General features: G+C 43.2%; 1 protein-coding gene across 1 annotated transcript in view; it reads right to left on the bottom strand.

The window, feature by feature from the left end:
- The window catches only part of NINJ2 (ninjurin 2), a 47,908-nt gene extending 32,700 nt beyond the window's left edge, over window positions 1-15,208 (bottom strand). The window contains exon 1 of the mRNA XM_008920516.2: window positions 15,116-15,208. Within this exon, the coding sequence (XP_008918764.2) occupies window positions 15,116-15,142 (27 nt within the window). The 5' untranslated portion in view covers window positions 15,143-15,208. The remainder of the gene's footprint in view (window positions 1-15,115) is intronic.
- Between the last annotated feature and the right edge of the window lie 1,577 nt (window positions 15,209-16,785).

The raw sequence follows: 16,785 nt of genomic DNA, 5'->3' as shown, positions 1-16,785 counted from the left end.
ATACAACTTCTGAGTTACATCAATTATTCTGCTAATCCCCTTCCTGACTTGACTGAATTATCTCAGAAAGTAACTATGGTCACCCATAAGAAAAAGTGAAACTACCATCAATAGAGTATCTTCTGCATGACTCTGAGGGTCACACCTTGTAGCTATGGGTGTGACCATTTGCTCTGGACTCTTAGCTATACCTAAGAGTCCAGAGCGAGTGCTCCTGCTATGAGTCTTGTGCTCTCTTGCATTCTGGCTTCCCTGAGACCCTGTTCTGAGCCAGTCCAGCTCATTAAGTTAAGCTAAATTAAAAAAAAAAAAAAAAAAGAAGACCATTTTCTCTGGCTTTAATGAGCTGAATTGTCTGTGAAAAGGGTTTGGCAAATGCCAGCACAAGGACAAGGTGGGATGTGTCTCTGGGAGCAGGAGATAAGGAGGGAGCAAAGGGTCATAGGCTAAAGTGGAGCAGGGCTTCCCCCTTTTGGGAACAGCAGGCTATTAGACCATTGTGATATCTAATCTTTCTGGTTGTTAGTCATTGCCTTAGACCAGGGGTGTCTTGACTAAACCTCCGTTGCTATTGTTTTTATCCTTATGACACAGAGGAAACATGACTTGTTTCACATAATTCCCTCCATGTGAACACTGAGTAGGAATTTCATGTGTCTGCGTGCTCCAGACATAGACAATGACTTCTCAACAGCTTTTGCTGTCTGAGGAGACTGCTGGGCTGGGAAATAAGAGAGATGATGACTCTAGAAATGGCTACAAAGAGCAAGATGTGATCCTTGTGTGAAGTATACATTGAGAGACCCCGAGAGAATGAACCACTTATCTCAATAGATGTTGTCCTCTTAAGGTCGCTTAGGTAAGGTCAAGGCAACAACATTTGATGTTATACTTGTGCCAAAAAGTCATAAGCAATCCAATTCAGCCATAAAAGCTGTTAACGATGCAGTAGAAGCTGCATTTCCACTGCAAGTTCTGCCACTACAACACCACAAGCAACATCTTACAGTATGGTATATGAAATATAGCCTGAGATTTGTATGTGGCCCAGAGTGATGCAGAACTTCAGGTTTTGTGAAAGTTAGCCACACTGTGGAATGGTTCCCCTACAGGAGTGAACTCACAGTACAAAGTGAAAGTCTGGATCCAAAACTTCCAGCCTTTCACAAGCAGCCTACGCCAGTCTCTTACTTCTAGTCCATAATTTTTCATATACTTATATATGGTTATATATATTTTTTTTTAAAGTCCAGACTAGACTCAGAAAACATACGAGAGCATGCCAAGAAGGAATTGAAGCATGGCATATGGAATTTCACGTTAGAGTCAAGTATCTGTGAACGAACTCACCCAGTACTTTGTGTATTTGCACAGTGTAATCTCTGGTTACCTGGTTTGTGTACAGGTGCTCTAACTGTGTATGCGGAATGTCAGCAGTTGATTTACTGAAAACATTAAAAAATGCGTTACAATGTCTGTGTAAGTTCACTATAAGGAATGCTCCTAAACTTGTCAATACATGTGAACTCTTTTCTCTGTACCCTCTCACTCTGTACACAATCCCCTATCTTCTAAATCAGTGAATCAGTGGCAACAGCTACAGATCATCGATTTCATTTACCCCTCCTCAAGGAGCTCTTTCCTCTCTTGCAGAAGCCTTTTGTGACTCTCAGATAAAAGGCACTTCATCTGTGTAAAATATTATTATTATTGTTGTTAGGCTAGTGTTTTCAGTGGGTTTTATTGGAACGTGATGTCCTGCCAAAAGTAACACCCTGGGAATCTTTCAACAACTGTTCCTGGGTGTTCTGTAGATTACTGCTGTTTTCTCATACACTGTCCCTGGGAATTACATTCTCAGATTAGGAAAAACGTCAGCCCTCTTCCCTCTGTGAAAAGAACTGCTGTTCAGGCTCTATATTAAAGGATTAGGGTAGTATTTTTTCTGGTGACTTATTATTCAGGTTGTGTTTTGTTTTCTCATTAACCCCTTTGCAAAACATGTTCAAAATTTAAAATAAGATTAAATGATCTTGTAGCATTATGCAAGCACTTAGCATAGCTGAGAATGGCCAGTTAAAGGAAGACTGGTGGAAAATTGGACCCGGACATTCAGTCAGCAACTTTCAACCCTGCAGAGACAAAGGACCTTTAAGACCTAACTCTATAATGAGGAGCTATAGTACAGCATGGCAGAAATTAAAGGGAGGCCCAAATCCCCTTAGTGACAATTGTGTTTTTCAGAGATCTCCTGAGTAGATGTTGCTTTGAGAGACCTTTGGGAAGGGGTGTAGCAAATGAGGCCTTCCTAGGAGACTCTATTGGGGAGGCAAATACCTCGGGGCCAGAAAAGGAATGGGACGAGGTTAAAGCAGAATAACCATTTCTCTGACAATTGAATGCCCAGATTCTACAAATATAGTCTTGTTCTGAAGAAGACGTTCACATTCAGCTGCCAGATGTGTTAAATTTCTGTGGTGGGAAACAAAATCTTGCAGGACCTGAAGTTTCTTATGATTCCTTTGTCACTGTATCTGGTGTTTAACCTGTAGTTTCTCCCTTCAAGATGACCAAGGGACAAAAGAAGTGGGAACCAGTGATGCAGAACAAATGCCCTGGATTTCAAGTGGAGTTCACTCAGTACACGTTGTGTACCAGAGCTGGATTCTTATAAAGGGATTGCCAAAAAGCTGTGTCCAAAAAAACTCCTGAATGTTTGAGGAGGGATGTAGGGAGGGGGAAGAAAAACCCTGGACCATGGGGGGCAGAGTAGGCACTGGATGCCTGTGTTTGGAGAGCAGTCAAGATGGTCTTTACTTGGCATGGGCTCAGAGAAATGGGTCATATTAGCTCCCAGTTTTAGTTGTGCATTGAAACACTTACACATACCTAACACAAAGTGACAGAGGAGTTTATCCCTATAGCTTACTCACTTCTGATCACACTTTCTTGGTTTCTGCCTTCCCCAGCAGAGCTCAGCCCTGTTGGAGCAGCTCAGCTTTACTGTTACACAACTACATGTTGTGCAGTAGTTCTGGGGTTTTGTGGTGATTTTCTGTGTGCTCACTACAACCTTTTTTTTTTTCCTGAAAACAAAACGAAACCCAACAAAAAGAAATGCCAGTTTGCCTCTTTCTTTTCTTATTCACAGTTTCTCATATTCTGTTTGGGCACTCTGATACTCTATTTAATGCTGCTGCTGGCATGACCAGGGAAGGTGAGCAAAAGAAACATCTTTCCATCTAATAATATGATTATCATGACCAGTGACTCTTAATATATATTTATCTCTACCTGACAGGCAGATAAATATTTAGTGTAATCATTACAATTGTTTTACTCACTTCTTGACCCTGGAAACAAACAATCTTGTTTTCTTTGGGCCTTTTGAAGACCTTTTACCTTGTAATCTATCTTCTGCCCTCCCTACCTCAATTTCATACATCATCCCAACACCTCAGCTCCTGCAGCACTTGAGTACAGAATGTGAATTTCCCTCTGCTCACATGTATCAACATGTTAGGGTTGATTGTGTATGTAATATGTGTGCCTTGGGCAAAGGGGAGACTGAATGCTGCTTTGTAACAAATACAATATTCTCACAATTTTGGGTCCACAAAATATTATCTGCAGCCCAACCAGGAGGAGTCACAGAGTCCTGCCTGCCCTTCACAGTGCACCAGAAGGAGAAGAGGGCCTTTAAAGGACATAGATATTTCCATATGAAGATTTTGATCAGTAAATCACAGCCTTCTCTTAGCCTGTGTATTTTGCTGGTCCTGACACAAACTTCCCACAAGAATTGCTCTCATTTCTGCTGAATCAGCTTTGCAATTACACCCACTGAGCAGATGATAACAAGCGAAGAAGTACTTTGTCAGTGTGCAGGGTACAAATGTATCATCTGTATGGAATTGACTGATAGAGCTGGAGGAGTTACTTGTCTAAATGCTGTCCCTCAATTCTCATAAAGGTCAAGAATATGAGTAGAGACAGTGTCTTCTGATGTAAGGATGGCCACTGGGAACAGTATCCTCCAGCCATATTTGCATCAGTATATACCCACCATGTACTTCATAAACAGATTTATCAATCCGTGGACACACATGTTTGATGTGCAGGGGTTGTGGTAAAGCTCAGTGCTACTCACTCTTGCATAACTCCTTTGAGGTTCAGTTGGCTGAACTTTACTTTTTGTAAGTCATTTAATAATATGTAAAACAAAAAAAATGGGAGGAATACAAAAATGATGTTAGGCACACCAATAACAGACTGACTGGGCTCCTAGTTGAGAAACAAGTTCTCATCAGATAGGAAAAAACAGGGAGGGGAACAGAGGAAGAAAAAAATTGCTTTTGGAGCAGAATAAAGAGGAATATATTGTTATCATCTGCAGCCACAGAGCGACTCATCTTTTTATTTTTTAGCTATTCTTTGCTGTTGGTGACTACAGGGACACCTTTCCCTGCAGCTGGCCAAGAATGTGAGCCAGTTGCTCCCACAGGAGATATAATGTCCCTGTTTGTATGTGGTGTGAGTGAGGCAAGAGGAAGCACTTTAGCACGACCCTGCTCCACCCTGGCTGTAAACACCTGAGTTCACCCCCACGCTGGCCCGCATCCGAATCCTGGGCCTGTTCCCCCTCCCGGGGACCCGTAAGAGAACTGCCACTTTGCCGTGGCCCAAAAAAGTGACCCCCATAAGACTGACCCGGTTCAGTAACTCAGGGTGATGGCTGGAGGCTTGTGGCTGAAGGTAGTGCGGAGGGGGTTGGAAATGAATCAGAGGGCTACTCAACTCAACATCACTAACCAAAAGCTAATTAAATTGGTAGCCACCAACACCTGTTGCCATCTGCTCTTGAGTTGCCTGTCTGAGCTTGGTCCCGAGTTCAAATCTATGCTCAAAGATATGGATCTACAGCATGCCTGCAATGCTGTCCACATCAGAGATGGCTTTAGTTATCTCCTTTTTTCCATGGTCTCAGCAGAACAGCTGAGCATTAGATCAGCTCAGAGACGAAAAACACCTCTTGCTATACTTAGCTCGGACTGGGTGAAGTCAGGAGCTCCGTCTTCTCTGGGTTCTGGGGACAGAGACCTCCAGGACTCCCAATTCTCCATATCTGTTCTCCCCATTTGGCTTACTAGCATAGTCTGTGATTCTGTGGAACACAACCTGTCAGAGTTCTCTTCTGGTACTGTGCTCCTCTTTTTTTTTTTTCTCTCCTTCATGATTTGCTCCCTATACTCAGAGAAATGGGTTTCGGTGTGCTTCTTTGTTGTGATTTTTTCTTCTTCCTTTTTTTTTTTTTTTCCTATTTCTGGAATGCTGAAGACATTGCTTCTTCTGAATGTACATTAACTTTTTTTTATTTCAATAGGCCCGTAACTCTTGCCTGCAAGATCTGTGTAGCTGCACCTGTTGTATGAGTAGTTTTCTCCCTCAAAGTCCATTGCACCCTGGCTCCTCATGTGAGAAGGAGGTAAGAGGGGCTTTTGTTGTACTGGTGGACTTTGCCCATCCCTCTCTGGATGTGAATAGGCCAGCATTATTTCACAAGTGCTAAATCCACTCACAATGGTTTTAAATGGTTGAGCTGCTGAGCCAGCTGAACAGCAAACACCAGAGGGGAAACCACATTTCGTGAGCGCTTCAGATTCCTTCAGACTGTATGTGGAGCCATTAAGAGCAAAGTAAAAGCCCTTTGACACAACTCCCTTCGGCAACCTTTTCACAACCACATGCCAAAAATGGGGGCTGGCTAAGGAATTGGTCCAGAGTCAGCTCCCAGGAATCTAGTACATGAAGATGAAGATGGAGTTCAAATCTGTTTCTGTTCAAAGAAAACAGCAGCATATTATATTTTCTTATAGCATATTATTCCTTTGCTGGATGTCTCTCTGATCAGTGTGGATTGTCAGTCAAGGTATCACCATAGGCAAAAGATGAAAAAAAACACTGGGTGCTTATGTTATGCAGGAATAGTTTTTATTGCATTTGTATTTGATAGTTGTTCTCCTTATTTTTTGCAACTAAGTTAAGAAGAACTCAGATTGTATATCTCATGGTCTTCTGATAATCACAGGATAACTAGATCTTCAGCTAACATAACTAGCCAAGAAATATTCAAGAATCCGAGCAATTATCCCATTGCAATAAGATGGGTGAAGGCCTGTCTAAAGGAGCTGCTATTTCTGTCTCTGTCCAGACATATTCCCTAAACAAGTTCTTTCACAATGATCTGGGTTAGCTTAGACACTCAATAATGGAGGTTTCCTAGCCCAGACAGTCTTGATGGAGTGATTACTTCGAGCAGTTGCATTGAGGCAGTAATAATAATTGATGGTGGTCATGAGGACAAACCTCCTTGTTTCAGCTTCAGTCAGCAAAAAATGTGTGGCCACAGCCTGAAATCACACAGGGGCATGCAGGAACATTTCATCTTGATTCAGCCAGAAGGAGGTGCAAAGTTCAAGTTGAAGAGTTGCATCAAGAGCCTCTATGGTCATTCTGAGTCAGAATTTGTGTGTAACGTGGTTTAGCTTGTTTCACTTTGGCTTTGGGGTTTGTGTCCTACACCAAGGTGGTTGAGGATGACTCTGGCTCCACCAAGACAGAGGTGCAAACACAGCTGTGTGCCTAAACTCTTTAAAGTGTGTCAAAATTTGTTCCCAAATTGATGCTGAAGTTAACATTCAGCAGGGAAAGAATTGTGTGTGGTCTCTTATTGACAGCTTCAGTTAATGCTCTTCTTTACATTTTGTGAAGTAACAGAGTGGTCTCTGATGACTAAATCAATCTTTAATGGTTTCTTCAAAATATAATGGATTAAGAATCAATCCACCCATCCAGAGATGCTCAGTCCTTCCTTCCTGCTTCTGTCACACACCTGTGTGTTCTTGGGTCATTTCGCTGTCTCTGCCTTGATTTAATATCTGTAAAATAGGCAGGAAAACACCTCTTGCTCCACGTAGAGATTGTGAAATTAAATTCACTGATATTTATAACATGCTTGGAGAACTAGGGGCAGCAGAACTTGGTTCTCACACAAGTTCTGGTAGAGTATTGCTGTGTTGTTATTTTCTGCAGAAACATTCTTTTAGTAAAACATAGGTTGCAGAATAATGCTTGGCTGCCCTTTGGCTCTTCTTAGATTGGTAGGAGCAGTTATTTTTCTCACATAATGACGGTCTGTGGTGAATTTGGGCCTTTTTTTAAATCTCACAAAATATTTTTTGGAGATACATGACTGCAAGAGAAAACTCCAGCAAATAAGAATAAATACTGGGGGGGAATAAAGAAAAAAAAAAAGAAAGCCTGAACAATCCACAAACCAGTACATCATCTCATTCTCTTGTTCTCATTTTTCTAAATCTGCCAGCAGGATTCCCCAAGAATTTCCAGCACTCACTGAACCTTGACCCAAGCAGCTTCACGAGAAATTTCTTCCCCAAGGGTTATTTTGGCTAGAAAGTTCTAAGATCCTGAGTATAATGGTTTTCACAGCTGTAATTACAGAGTCACATATCTGATTCATGTAATTTGACAAGGAATTACAGCTTGCCTAGTTCAAAGGAGTGTGTCAAGGTGTATGGTAACTGGTGATGTGAATCTTGCAGCATCTGCACATGGGCTCTTCCCTCATTCTGGTGTCCAATTCAAATGTCTCTTGTGTGTTTACAAACCCGAGGCAGTCTAGATTACAGTAGTAGAGCTCATTTCTTGTATTGTCTTTTTTCAGAGGCAGTTTTATAAACATTTGACTCACAAGCCAAGGATGGGGAAACGGCAGTGAAAATGCCCATTCGCCCTTTTGTGCTTGGAGAAGCTCACACTTCTGTGTGTGGTTACTGTATGCCTGCAGCACTGCCCATTTTTGGTTCTCAGAAGAGAAACATAACAAATTATTACATATTTTACAGGAAGTGCTGAGAAATGGTGACTTGGACTGAAGGCTTCCATTTTTAGTGGAAGCCAAATGAGTGGAGATGTGTGACACACCTGTGTGTCAGCTGAGGGCAGAGAGAAGCAGGTGCATGGTTCAGCTCTCAACCACAGGCTGGAACGAAGCTGAGGTGGGGGGACTACTTGTCAAAAGATGCAAAAATCGATTTAGGTGTGGTTTAACAGGTATTTCATGTTGCAGAGGACTCCTGTTCACAAAGATGTGTCAGTGGGAGGTTTTGCTGTTGGCCAGCCAGAAGAACAGTGTGTTGCCATGACCTAACCAGGTTTATGATTACTCATTAAAATCCACTCCTTGTGCTCTCAAATCTGCAAGGTGCAAGTTTGAGCGAGATGTATCTGTATCTCAACGTGTGAAACGTGTGCATGGCAAGAGATGGTGCCCCTGAAGGTTGTGGCTGAGGAGGAGGTGGTGGAACAAGGGAAGTCCTGCTGGTGGCTGATGAGCAGGCCAGGCCAAGCTGGTGGTGCAGCACAGGGACAGCAGGAGGGTTATCCCAGGATGGTTTGGTGTGGCTACTGGCTGACTTTGGCCTCTAAACAGGGTGTAGCCATGCTGACTTGCTGTCACTCTCAGTGGGGCATGAGCAACCCCTCAAGCCCTTGTGCTGCACAGGCACCATCCTGTCACCTCGGTCCTGTGCCACTTCACCCCCTTCCCACCCACTTAGGGAGACCCTGAGCCTCCTGGGCCTTGCTCCCAGCTGTGACCTGAGCTCTGGCTGTGCTGTGGTTATCAGACATGTCCAGTGTACAGCGTAGGACCGGGCTCCTTCCCTCAGAAAGACATTGATACTTGTCTTTTACTGTCCCTCAATGAGGTGGAGTGTGAGGGACCAGCTCAACCGCTGATGTAAGGATGCTGATTGCCATGGACTAACTCCAAGAGTATATTTAACTCCACATGTGCCTCGCTTTACCCAGATACCTTAAAACCTGGGGTTCAGTTCCTCGAAATGAAAAATACTATCCCCATGTTTGGAAAGGGCATGAGTGAACAATCACCCTAAGTGGGAAAGGAACGTTTAGGGGAGAGGAGAAATGCCACATCTGACTATATAACAAAGGACTGATTAGCACTGGCTGTAAGAAACAGTCTGCTTCTTCTCAGCATGCTGTGGTCACACTTGTCTGTCTTCTACTGTGAGTGCTGCTGGTTTCTGGGAGCAACACAGGTAATGCTACACAGACTTACGAGTCCCTGCAGCTGGGGGAGAAAAGTATAGGATCACTCTTGCTCCTAGGTGTGAGAACCTATTTCACACCTGTCTTTTGACCACCTAGGGCACAGCGAATCTCTCTGCCCAAGCCTCTAGGTAACCCTGTAAAGGCTTTACTCTGAAGTAGCAGCCTGAAATCTTGCAGTGGGAGCAATCATTGTTACTGTTAGGGCCTTCTCTGCTTCTGCTGGTTACACGCAGATTTAGGATTACTGCTCTGAAGTGAGGGGTGGCTGCCACTGAAAGGAGAGATTCTGTTGCCTCTACATGCTCTCATGGCCATGAAGTCCTAGTCATTGACATGGTCTGATCTTCCCAGGAACCACTGCAGGACAGCAAACCAGAACATTAACTCTGTCAAAAAGTGATTAGTTCTCTTTGACCTTAGGTCTCTGAACCAGCTTTACCAGGGCCAAATGAATAGCACAGGTGGTGGAGTGTACCCCTGGGAGTGGGGAGTGGAATCCTGTTGGAAGGGCTGTAGTAACTGAGTTAGCTGAGTTAAAAACAAACTTAAAAAAGTGAGATAAGCTCCTCAGACTCTTGATGACTGAGTTGTATTACATATCATACAGGGATGCCACAGGAATGGATTTTTCTGAAGCATTTTAGACTTTTTTCTTGAAAGTCTCTTTCTCTCTCTTGGTGCAGACTATGCAAGCCCAAACTACAGAACCCAGATAACTCTACTGAAGCCCACTGGGGCAGGGACATTGCTTTGCTGGTCGTATGAGACTGCCACCATTCTAGGAAACTACTGAAGGACAGTAGAGGTCCTAGAGCACTAGAAAGTATGAGCTAGCTGTTGCTGCAGAAACAGGCAAATACATGCCCAAATCAGGAACTTGTACAGTGCATCATAGCCCTGAGGCACAAGTTAAAGCCACAAAAAAACCCCCGAAAAACTGAAAGTCTAACCCAGTTGTGAACACACTCGCCGTATCCCCTCATCAGGTCTACACTGAAAGTGGGATGTGGGAGACGGAATTTACAGTGGTAAGGGGAACTTTCCAACTGTTTTATGGGCATTTTGGAAAAGTCCACACTGTTATGCCTGAAGCTAATGCTATTTATCTGCCTGTCTAAAATCTGCCTAAGATCAGGTCAAAAACTGAGCACTGGAAGTAAACTATGCAATTATTTAAAATCTTTTTTCCTTGCAAGTTGCTTGCAAACCTGTCTTTATTTCCACAGATGTATTTTCCATTCAAGGTATTCACCAAGCAGCTTCTGCCAAAAAATTTCAGTGTAGGGTCCGTTTTCCAGAATGATTATTTTAGCTGTTTACTCTTTTTACTTTTGAAGTATGAATGATTCCCTAAATGGTGAGGTATTACTTCTGCTTCTTATCCCAGAGGATTGTAAATTTTTTTTTTATCCAAAGAGTAAGAAACTATAAAAAGAAAGACACAACATACAATATATAGCCTCTTTTGCAATACGAATAGGGATGACATTTCATCCGACGCACATCCCTTACGGCCGCTTATACAGAACATAACACCCATTCATGAATAAGAAAACATAAAAATATAAACCTGATAAAACTGTAGAACCACTTAGTATCAGCCTCAATCTTCGCTCTGTTCTGCAATATTCATCTGGGGCTCTGACAGACTTAGCTGTGGCAATATGTGTGAGTGTTCCTGAGTTCAGCTGTCCACAGACTTTCCCCTGGTTACTGCTGCTGTGGTGGGAGTGGTGGAGCGGATGTTGTCTCAGTCGCTCCCATTCAAAGTCTGGCACGTTGGCTTAAATCACCAATGAAACAGGGTTGTGTTAAGATGCCAGATCGTGAACTGCAGCAGCTGAGGTACACAGCTAAACAGATTTAACAGGTCTTTTGCTGCTGAAAAGAACCGTCCTCTATGGCTCCCTCCTTCTCTCTCCCCCACTGCAAATCTCTATGGATGGGTTGGAGGCAAGAGTCAGGGGGAACAGTAGCATAAAGAAGTGCAGATAAATCAGCCAGAGTGTTTCTATCAATGCCATACTTCTAATTTATAAAGCTTTGTTTCCCAAAGTAAAAGGAAAGTGGTGATGGGATCTTGTTGGGTTGTTTTATTTGTTTCTATCCCAAAAGTATTTTTCTGATCCCAGCTATCTCAGGATGTACTCTGTAGTATCTCGTCTGCTGGTTTCTGTCAGGCTTTTCATCATTGGCAGGTGTTTAATAGAGGAAGGTGAAAGTTTCACTTAGAAGCCACAGATAGAGATGTCTGGTGAGAAAAATGCATCATTCAAATTAATTAATATCAAAGTTTCATCTTTTAATAGGTAAATTACTATTTTTAATTAAAATAGTTTCATTCCAGTTTACATATTTTCTTAGCACTTGACTGGCTGGCACAGATCTGGTGAGGCTACTCTACAGCCCTGTGGCTTTTTTCCATTTCAGTACAATTTCCTTTTAGCATCTCTCTGTGCACACTTTGAGGTTTTACTGGTCTTCCTAGAAGTCAGAATGGAAAAAAAGACCTCTTTGAAACACACAGAATAAGAGAATTTTTGTAAGGGAGAAAGTGGATTAGTGGGAGATACCTCTTGCTGCTAAGAAGCAGTCCTGGGTCTCATTTATGGAGAGCTGGTGTATAACCTCTCTAATGCAAATACCACTTGTAGTCTGGTCAGCAATTGTGCCATTGCCTTTAGGGAACTGAAAAGCATATTTATTTTTATCCTGCTATTGGCTTATGGGATTTGAAGGTACCTTTTTTAGCTTGCATAACTGTAAATATTGTTACTGGACCTCCTGACCTCTTCTCGATGCTTGCTCCAATATTTGACCTTCTAACCTGCTCCAGGAGATGGCAAATTCCACAGGCTGATGTCACGCTGGATAAGGGAGTGTCTCCTGTTACAGAGGCTTTCAATTTTGCTGAGTGAGCTCCTGTTCTCATGCTTCAGAATAAGCAAAAATTGTTGGGGACTGATCAGTCCTCTTAAGAGCCCTCTTAAATCTTTTCTAGCTCTCTCCTGCATGAGGCCAGGGGTTTACATTGTTTTAATTCTATAGTTACCTGTCTAGCTGGGCCACGTAAATGTTGTATGAGAAATGCTTGTAGGTGCTCTGCAGCTACTTCAGGCACAGGACCCTTTCCCTATAAACAAAAATTCCTACTTCTGTATTGGGTCATAGTTAACTTTCATGACTGTTTCTGCTACTCCATCCAGGAGCTCTTTGAGGAGGAGTGAGTCATACATTACCACCCCACAGCATGCTGTGCACATTCCCACAAGCTCTTCATAAGCCCACAGCTGGAAACTTCCGAGAAGACACCTGCTCTGCATTCACTGCTCAGAGCAGGGACTCAAAAGAGGCTTTTAAATGTACTTTCAACTGAAAAACTTTTTTTCTTCTCTGCCGCTGATCACTCCTCCCCTCACCTCTCACTGGTCAAGTCACGTCATTGCCAGGACCCTCTGCTTGTCTCAGCTCTGTGCCGTGAATCCTGATTCAGACCCTGCCAACTATGCCAACTATGACCCCTTAACGAGTCACCATCAGAGATATTTGTGAAAGTTGTTTTAATATGATGTTGTAAAAGTGTGACTTAGCAAAGTTCGATGGCGAGGTTCACTCTGCTACTGTGCAGCACAATCATCTGAACAATGATTCAAAACTACCAAGGCACAAGTCAGAGTTACCAAGAAAAAAATCAAGGTTACCAAAGCACAAATCACACCTACCATACTACAAGATTATGTGCAATATCAATCACTTACCAAAGATATGCTGCTGGTAAAAGGTTTCTCTGCTTTGAGGAGCAAACTTGAGAGTGCGAGGGGAGGTCACTGCCATGCAGTCAGGCTGCTTAGCCAGCAGCTCAAAGAAGGCTCACTCAGGCTGTCTTATTTATGGGATAAAGTGGCTGGCTTGTAGTCAAATTACGTGTGATAGTAAAGGTATGCATGAGACTCCTTGTACCCACAACTTTCTTTGTTCCTTGATAAATGAGTCTTGGAAAAGCCACCTGCTATTCATGTGTTAATCGCATGATTGGTGTTCCAGGACCATATGCATCGATGCTCACTGGGTCAACTCTGCTTCTTTGTGGGTTTTCAGAAAGCAGATTGAAACCAGATGAGTCCTTCATCCATTTACAGCTTATTCCCTCACATCCTTCAGAGCCTGAACCAAACTGCTGCTAGTTTGGTTAAGGGGTTGCATCCATCATATGTGACACAGTATGTAAGACTCTTTCCCTCCCCTGCTAGCACTGTGTATTGTAAGCATGTGAGGATCTGTGTGCATTCACCTACATTTTGTGCTGCCTGGTCACTTCCCTGTAAGGTGTCACAAAGGAAATCTTTGTAGAGTGGTTATTCTTGTGGCAACCTGAGTAGAGGTGGATGGAAGTACTTCACACCTTCCTGTTCTAGAAACAGACAGGTATGCTCCTTTCAGTTTTGCAACCCAAGGAACCTTTGACTTTCTGGACTTACTTATTTGCATATTGTAAAGACTGAAGATGCTGAGGATCACTTTTGGCTCTTTGCTTAACCTCAAGATAGGTTGAAAGATAAAAACCTAAACCCTGGATTTTTCAGAAGTTTACGAGAACTTTAATCAGTGAAGCTGATTTTTTCATCTATGGAACCTGGATTTCAAATCCACAATAGACCTGAAACTTTCCACTGGGTGTATGATTTAACACACAAGGAGTTAATTTGACTTTTTCTTTAGAATAATTTTCTTGACCTCTGCCCTTTGGCCCCAGTTCCTGGCTTGCTGATTTCTATATTTTCCCCCTTATTATTTAGTTCTAGGAAAGACTAAACTCTCTCTTTCTCAATCCTAAATAGAGTACATGTTTACCAACTGTCACAGCTACTTGGGCATCTTCCTCACTTCCTCACTCCTGTCTCTCATTGAGCATAGTTTTCCCAGGTCTTCAAAAACTGCTCTGCACCTCACATTCAGTGGAGATACATTCTGCAGCTTTGGAGAGTCTCAGTCCTTCTTTCTAGTTAAGGATAATCGTCCTGATTATTTCCAAGGACACAAATCTTTCCATTTTAATTGCTTTAACACGGGCCGAAGAAATAAAAATCATGACCCCAGACAGAATTGCCCACTGTCAAGTCTAAGGATGGCTGAGACCATTCCAGACAGAAAAATTGGCTGCAAAATTTGGACCCTGATGCCAGCCTATTCAGGGCTGGAAGCTGTGCCCTAGGCAATGCTTTGTATTCTTCCCTTCTCCACAGTTGTCTGAAGTGCAGATCTGGACTTGAACTTCTGAGGTTTGATGGGTGTTTGTGATCTGGGCTTTTGATTCCATTTCATCTCTAACAGTTTCTTTTTTCCAAACCCTTGGGTAGTTGCCCTTTATGAGAACACATGCTGAGCACAAGAAACACCCTTCTTAAAAAACACAAACACTCAGAATAGGAAGACAGAGAACTGAAACAGCTTCACCAAGAAGTTGTGTTTCTCTATAAACCCTACTTAGGAAATCCTGGCCTCTGCACTCCCTCAGTATTTGCTGTATTTATTTCTTTTCCTCCTCTCCAGATTGAGAGCACTTTCTGCCAAACAGAGAAAGGCTTTGTGAGATGCGGAGCAGATCAGATTTTTGCAGCTTGTAGAGTATGCGCTGCCTCCTCCTGAGAGCTGAAGGCTAATTTCTTTCCCTGCTGCCCCTCCTTCCCCAAAAAACATCTCTTTTTAGTAATATCCCCCTTCTTACCCTCATTTCTTTTTGAAAAAGACTTGTAACTGCTCTTGGCAGAACACAACAGAGATCCTGCCACTAGTTTTTCTTCAAAGGGGAGCAGCGGAAAAAAGCAGAACTGAGTTTTCAAGGGAAATTGGCTGTCAAAGCTGAGGAGCAAATGACAGGAGCGGTGGATATTTCCCCCAGACTGGGGATCTTCCCTCCCACTTCTCCCTCCCATGGGGTGTTTCCCCAAGATGGACTCACTTGAATGTTCTCCCCTTCCGAGGCCATCCTTTTGCCCCCAGGTCTCTCCCTCTGCAGACGGAGCAGGGAGCGGAGCACTCCGCGCTCCCGGAGACTCTCTCCCCACTGGACCAGGACGCGCAGCTGCTGGAACAGACCTGCTATTCATCTGCCGGCAGCCGCCCGCCTTGGCATCGGCTGGGGGGCGAGAGCGGGGGTGGCACGCCGATTCTTCATTGTCCGGGCGGCCGCGGAACAAGCGCCCCTCTTAGACTTTCCATGACAGTTGTGCTCATTACACGTCTGTGCTACCTCGGCGAGCCCAGCTGAGCCCCATGAGCTCACTTGGGCAGGGATGTGGTGATGCAGCCAGTGTACCAAGAGGTTCCTGGCATGGGCTCTGCGGCCACAGCGGCGATCCCAATCTCTCCGTCTCCTGCCAGCGCACAGCGGAGCGTGCGGATGGAAAACTAAGGGATGAAGAGATGAGGTCCACAGAGTTGTGCCTGCTTTTTGCTGCTGCCGCAGCAAAGACACCGTTACATCTCAGAGAAAGTTTGCACTTCGCTCTTTTTACAGTCCCTTTTCCTCGTTTTTCTCCCCAGCCAAAATGCCCTTCCTTTCCCCTCCCCAACACTTTTTTTTTAGTTGAATTTGATATGTCTGGTCTCAGCTGAAATTGAATCTTGCTTTTTGCTGAAGTTGAAAACAACTATGAATGACGCTGGAATGGAAACGCGTGCAGCCAGAATCAAGTCACAGAGTAGAAAAATATGTTGCTATTATTATTAGGTGGATTCCTCAGGCAGAAAAATCAGAAACAATTCTCTAGATTTTAGAGAAGCTGCTATTCCGTACTACCTGCAGATCAGGTGGCCATGTTTGGCTTTTGAAGGAGAATTTCTGTAATTACAGTAGCATAGAAAATTTATGGCAAGTAATCTGTTTAAACAGTTCAGCCAAATGCATGTTCTAATACTCCAGCCTGCCTAAAAGTGCTGACAAGTCTGTCAGTAGACAATCCTGTTGCATTGATGCTTCCCAGCAAAACGCCTCATTTTGCAGTGAAAATATCAGTGCTTAGTTCTACAAGTTCATTTCAAAGCACTGATGAATTTAGCCTCTCTGCCTCTCTGCATTCCTCTTAAACAGCTTTTTTTTTTTAACTTATAGATGAAGCAGTGAGATATGTTTAGGGACTGGGCTAGCAGTATGCAGGAAAACAGGGCTAGGATACTGCTCATTTCATCCTTAGGATTTGGCCTAAGGCTGAATGCCAATCAGGGACCATGAGGCTGATTCTACAAACAAAAGCCACCATCAAGGTTCCTACTTTTGAATGAAAATTAAGATCCCTGTGTCTTGCTATCACTGAAGTGAATGTTTGAATTCTACAAGGAGGTGGAGATGAGCGGAAAGAGGCAATTCATTGCTGCTCTTCTGCACCTGTTGGCTTTTACCTTTTTTTTTTTTTTTTTAAGGAGCATTTAACCCAAAATGCAGCCATCTGCTGCTCTTGTTGACTTGCCCTCCTGATGGGAACCTGTATGTTAACTAAAAACTCTCTGTGAGTATACTATTGCACAGATGTTAATGTAGATAATTACCTGTCTCTATTTACATTTTTTTAGTCTATAAAAAGATGTTATGGTTGATCAATTTGTAAATTGTTTATTAATAGATTATTTACA

Source organism: Manacus vitellinus, unplaced genomic scaffold, assembly GCF_001715985.3.
Source record: "Manacus vitellinus isolate BGI_N305 unplaced genomic scaffold, ASM171598v3 scaffold_5_pilon, whole genome shotgun sequence".
In the NCBI taxonomy this organism is placed as follows: Eukaryota; Metazoa; Chordata; class Aves; order Passeriformes; family Pipridae; genus Manacus; species Manacus vitellinus.
This window is presented reverse-complemented; position numbering and strand designations above follow the sequence as displayed.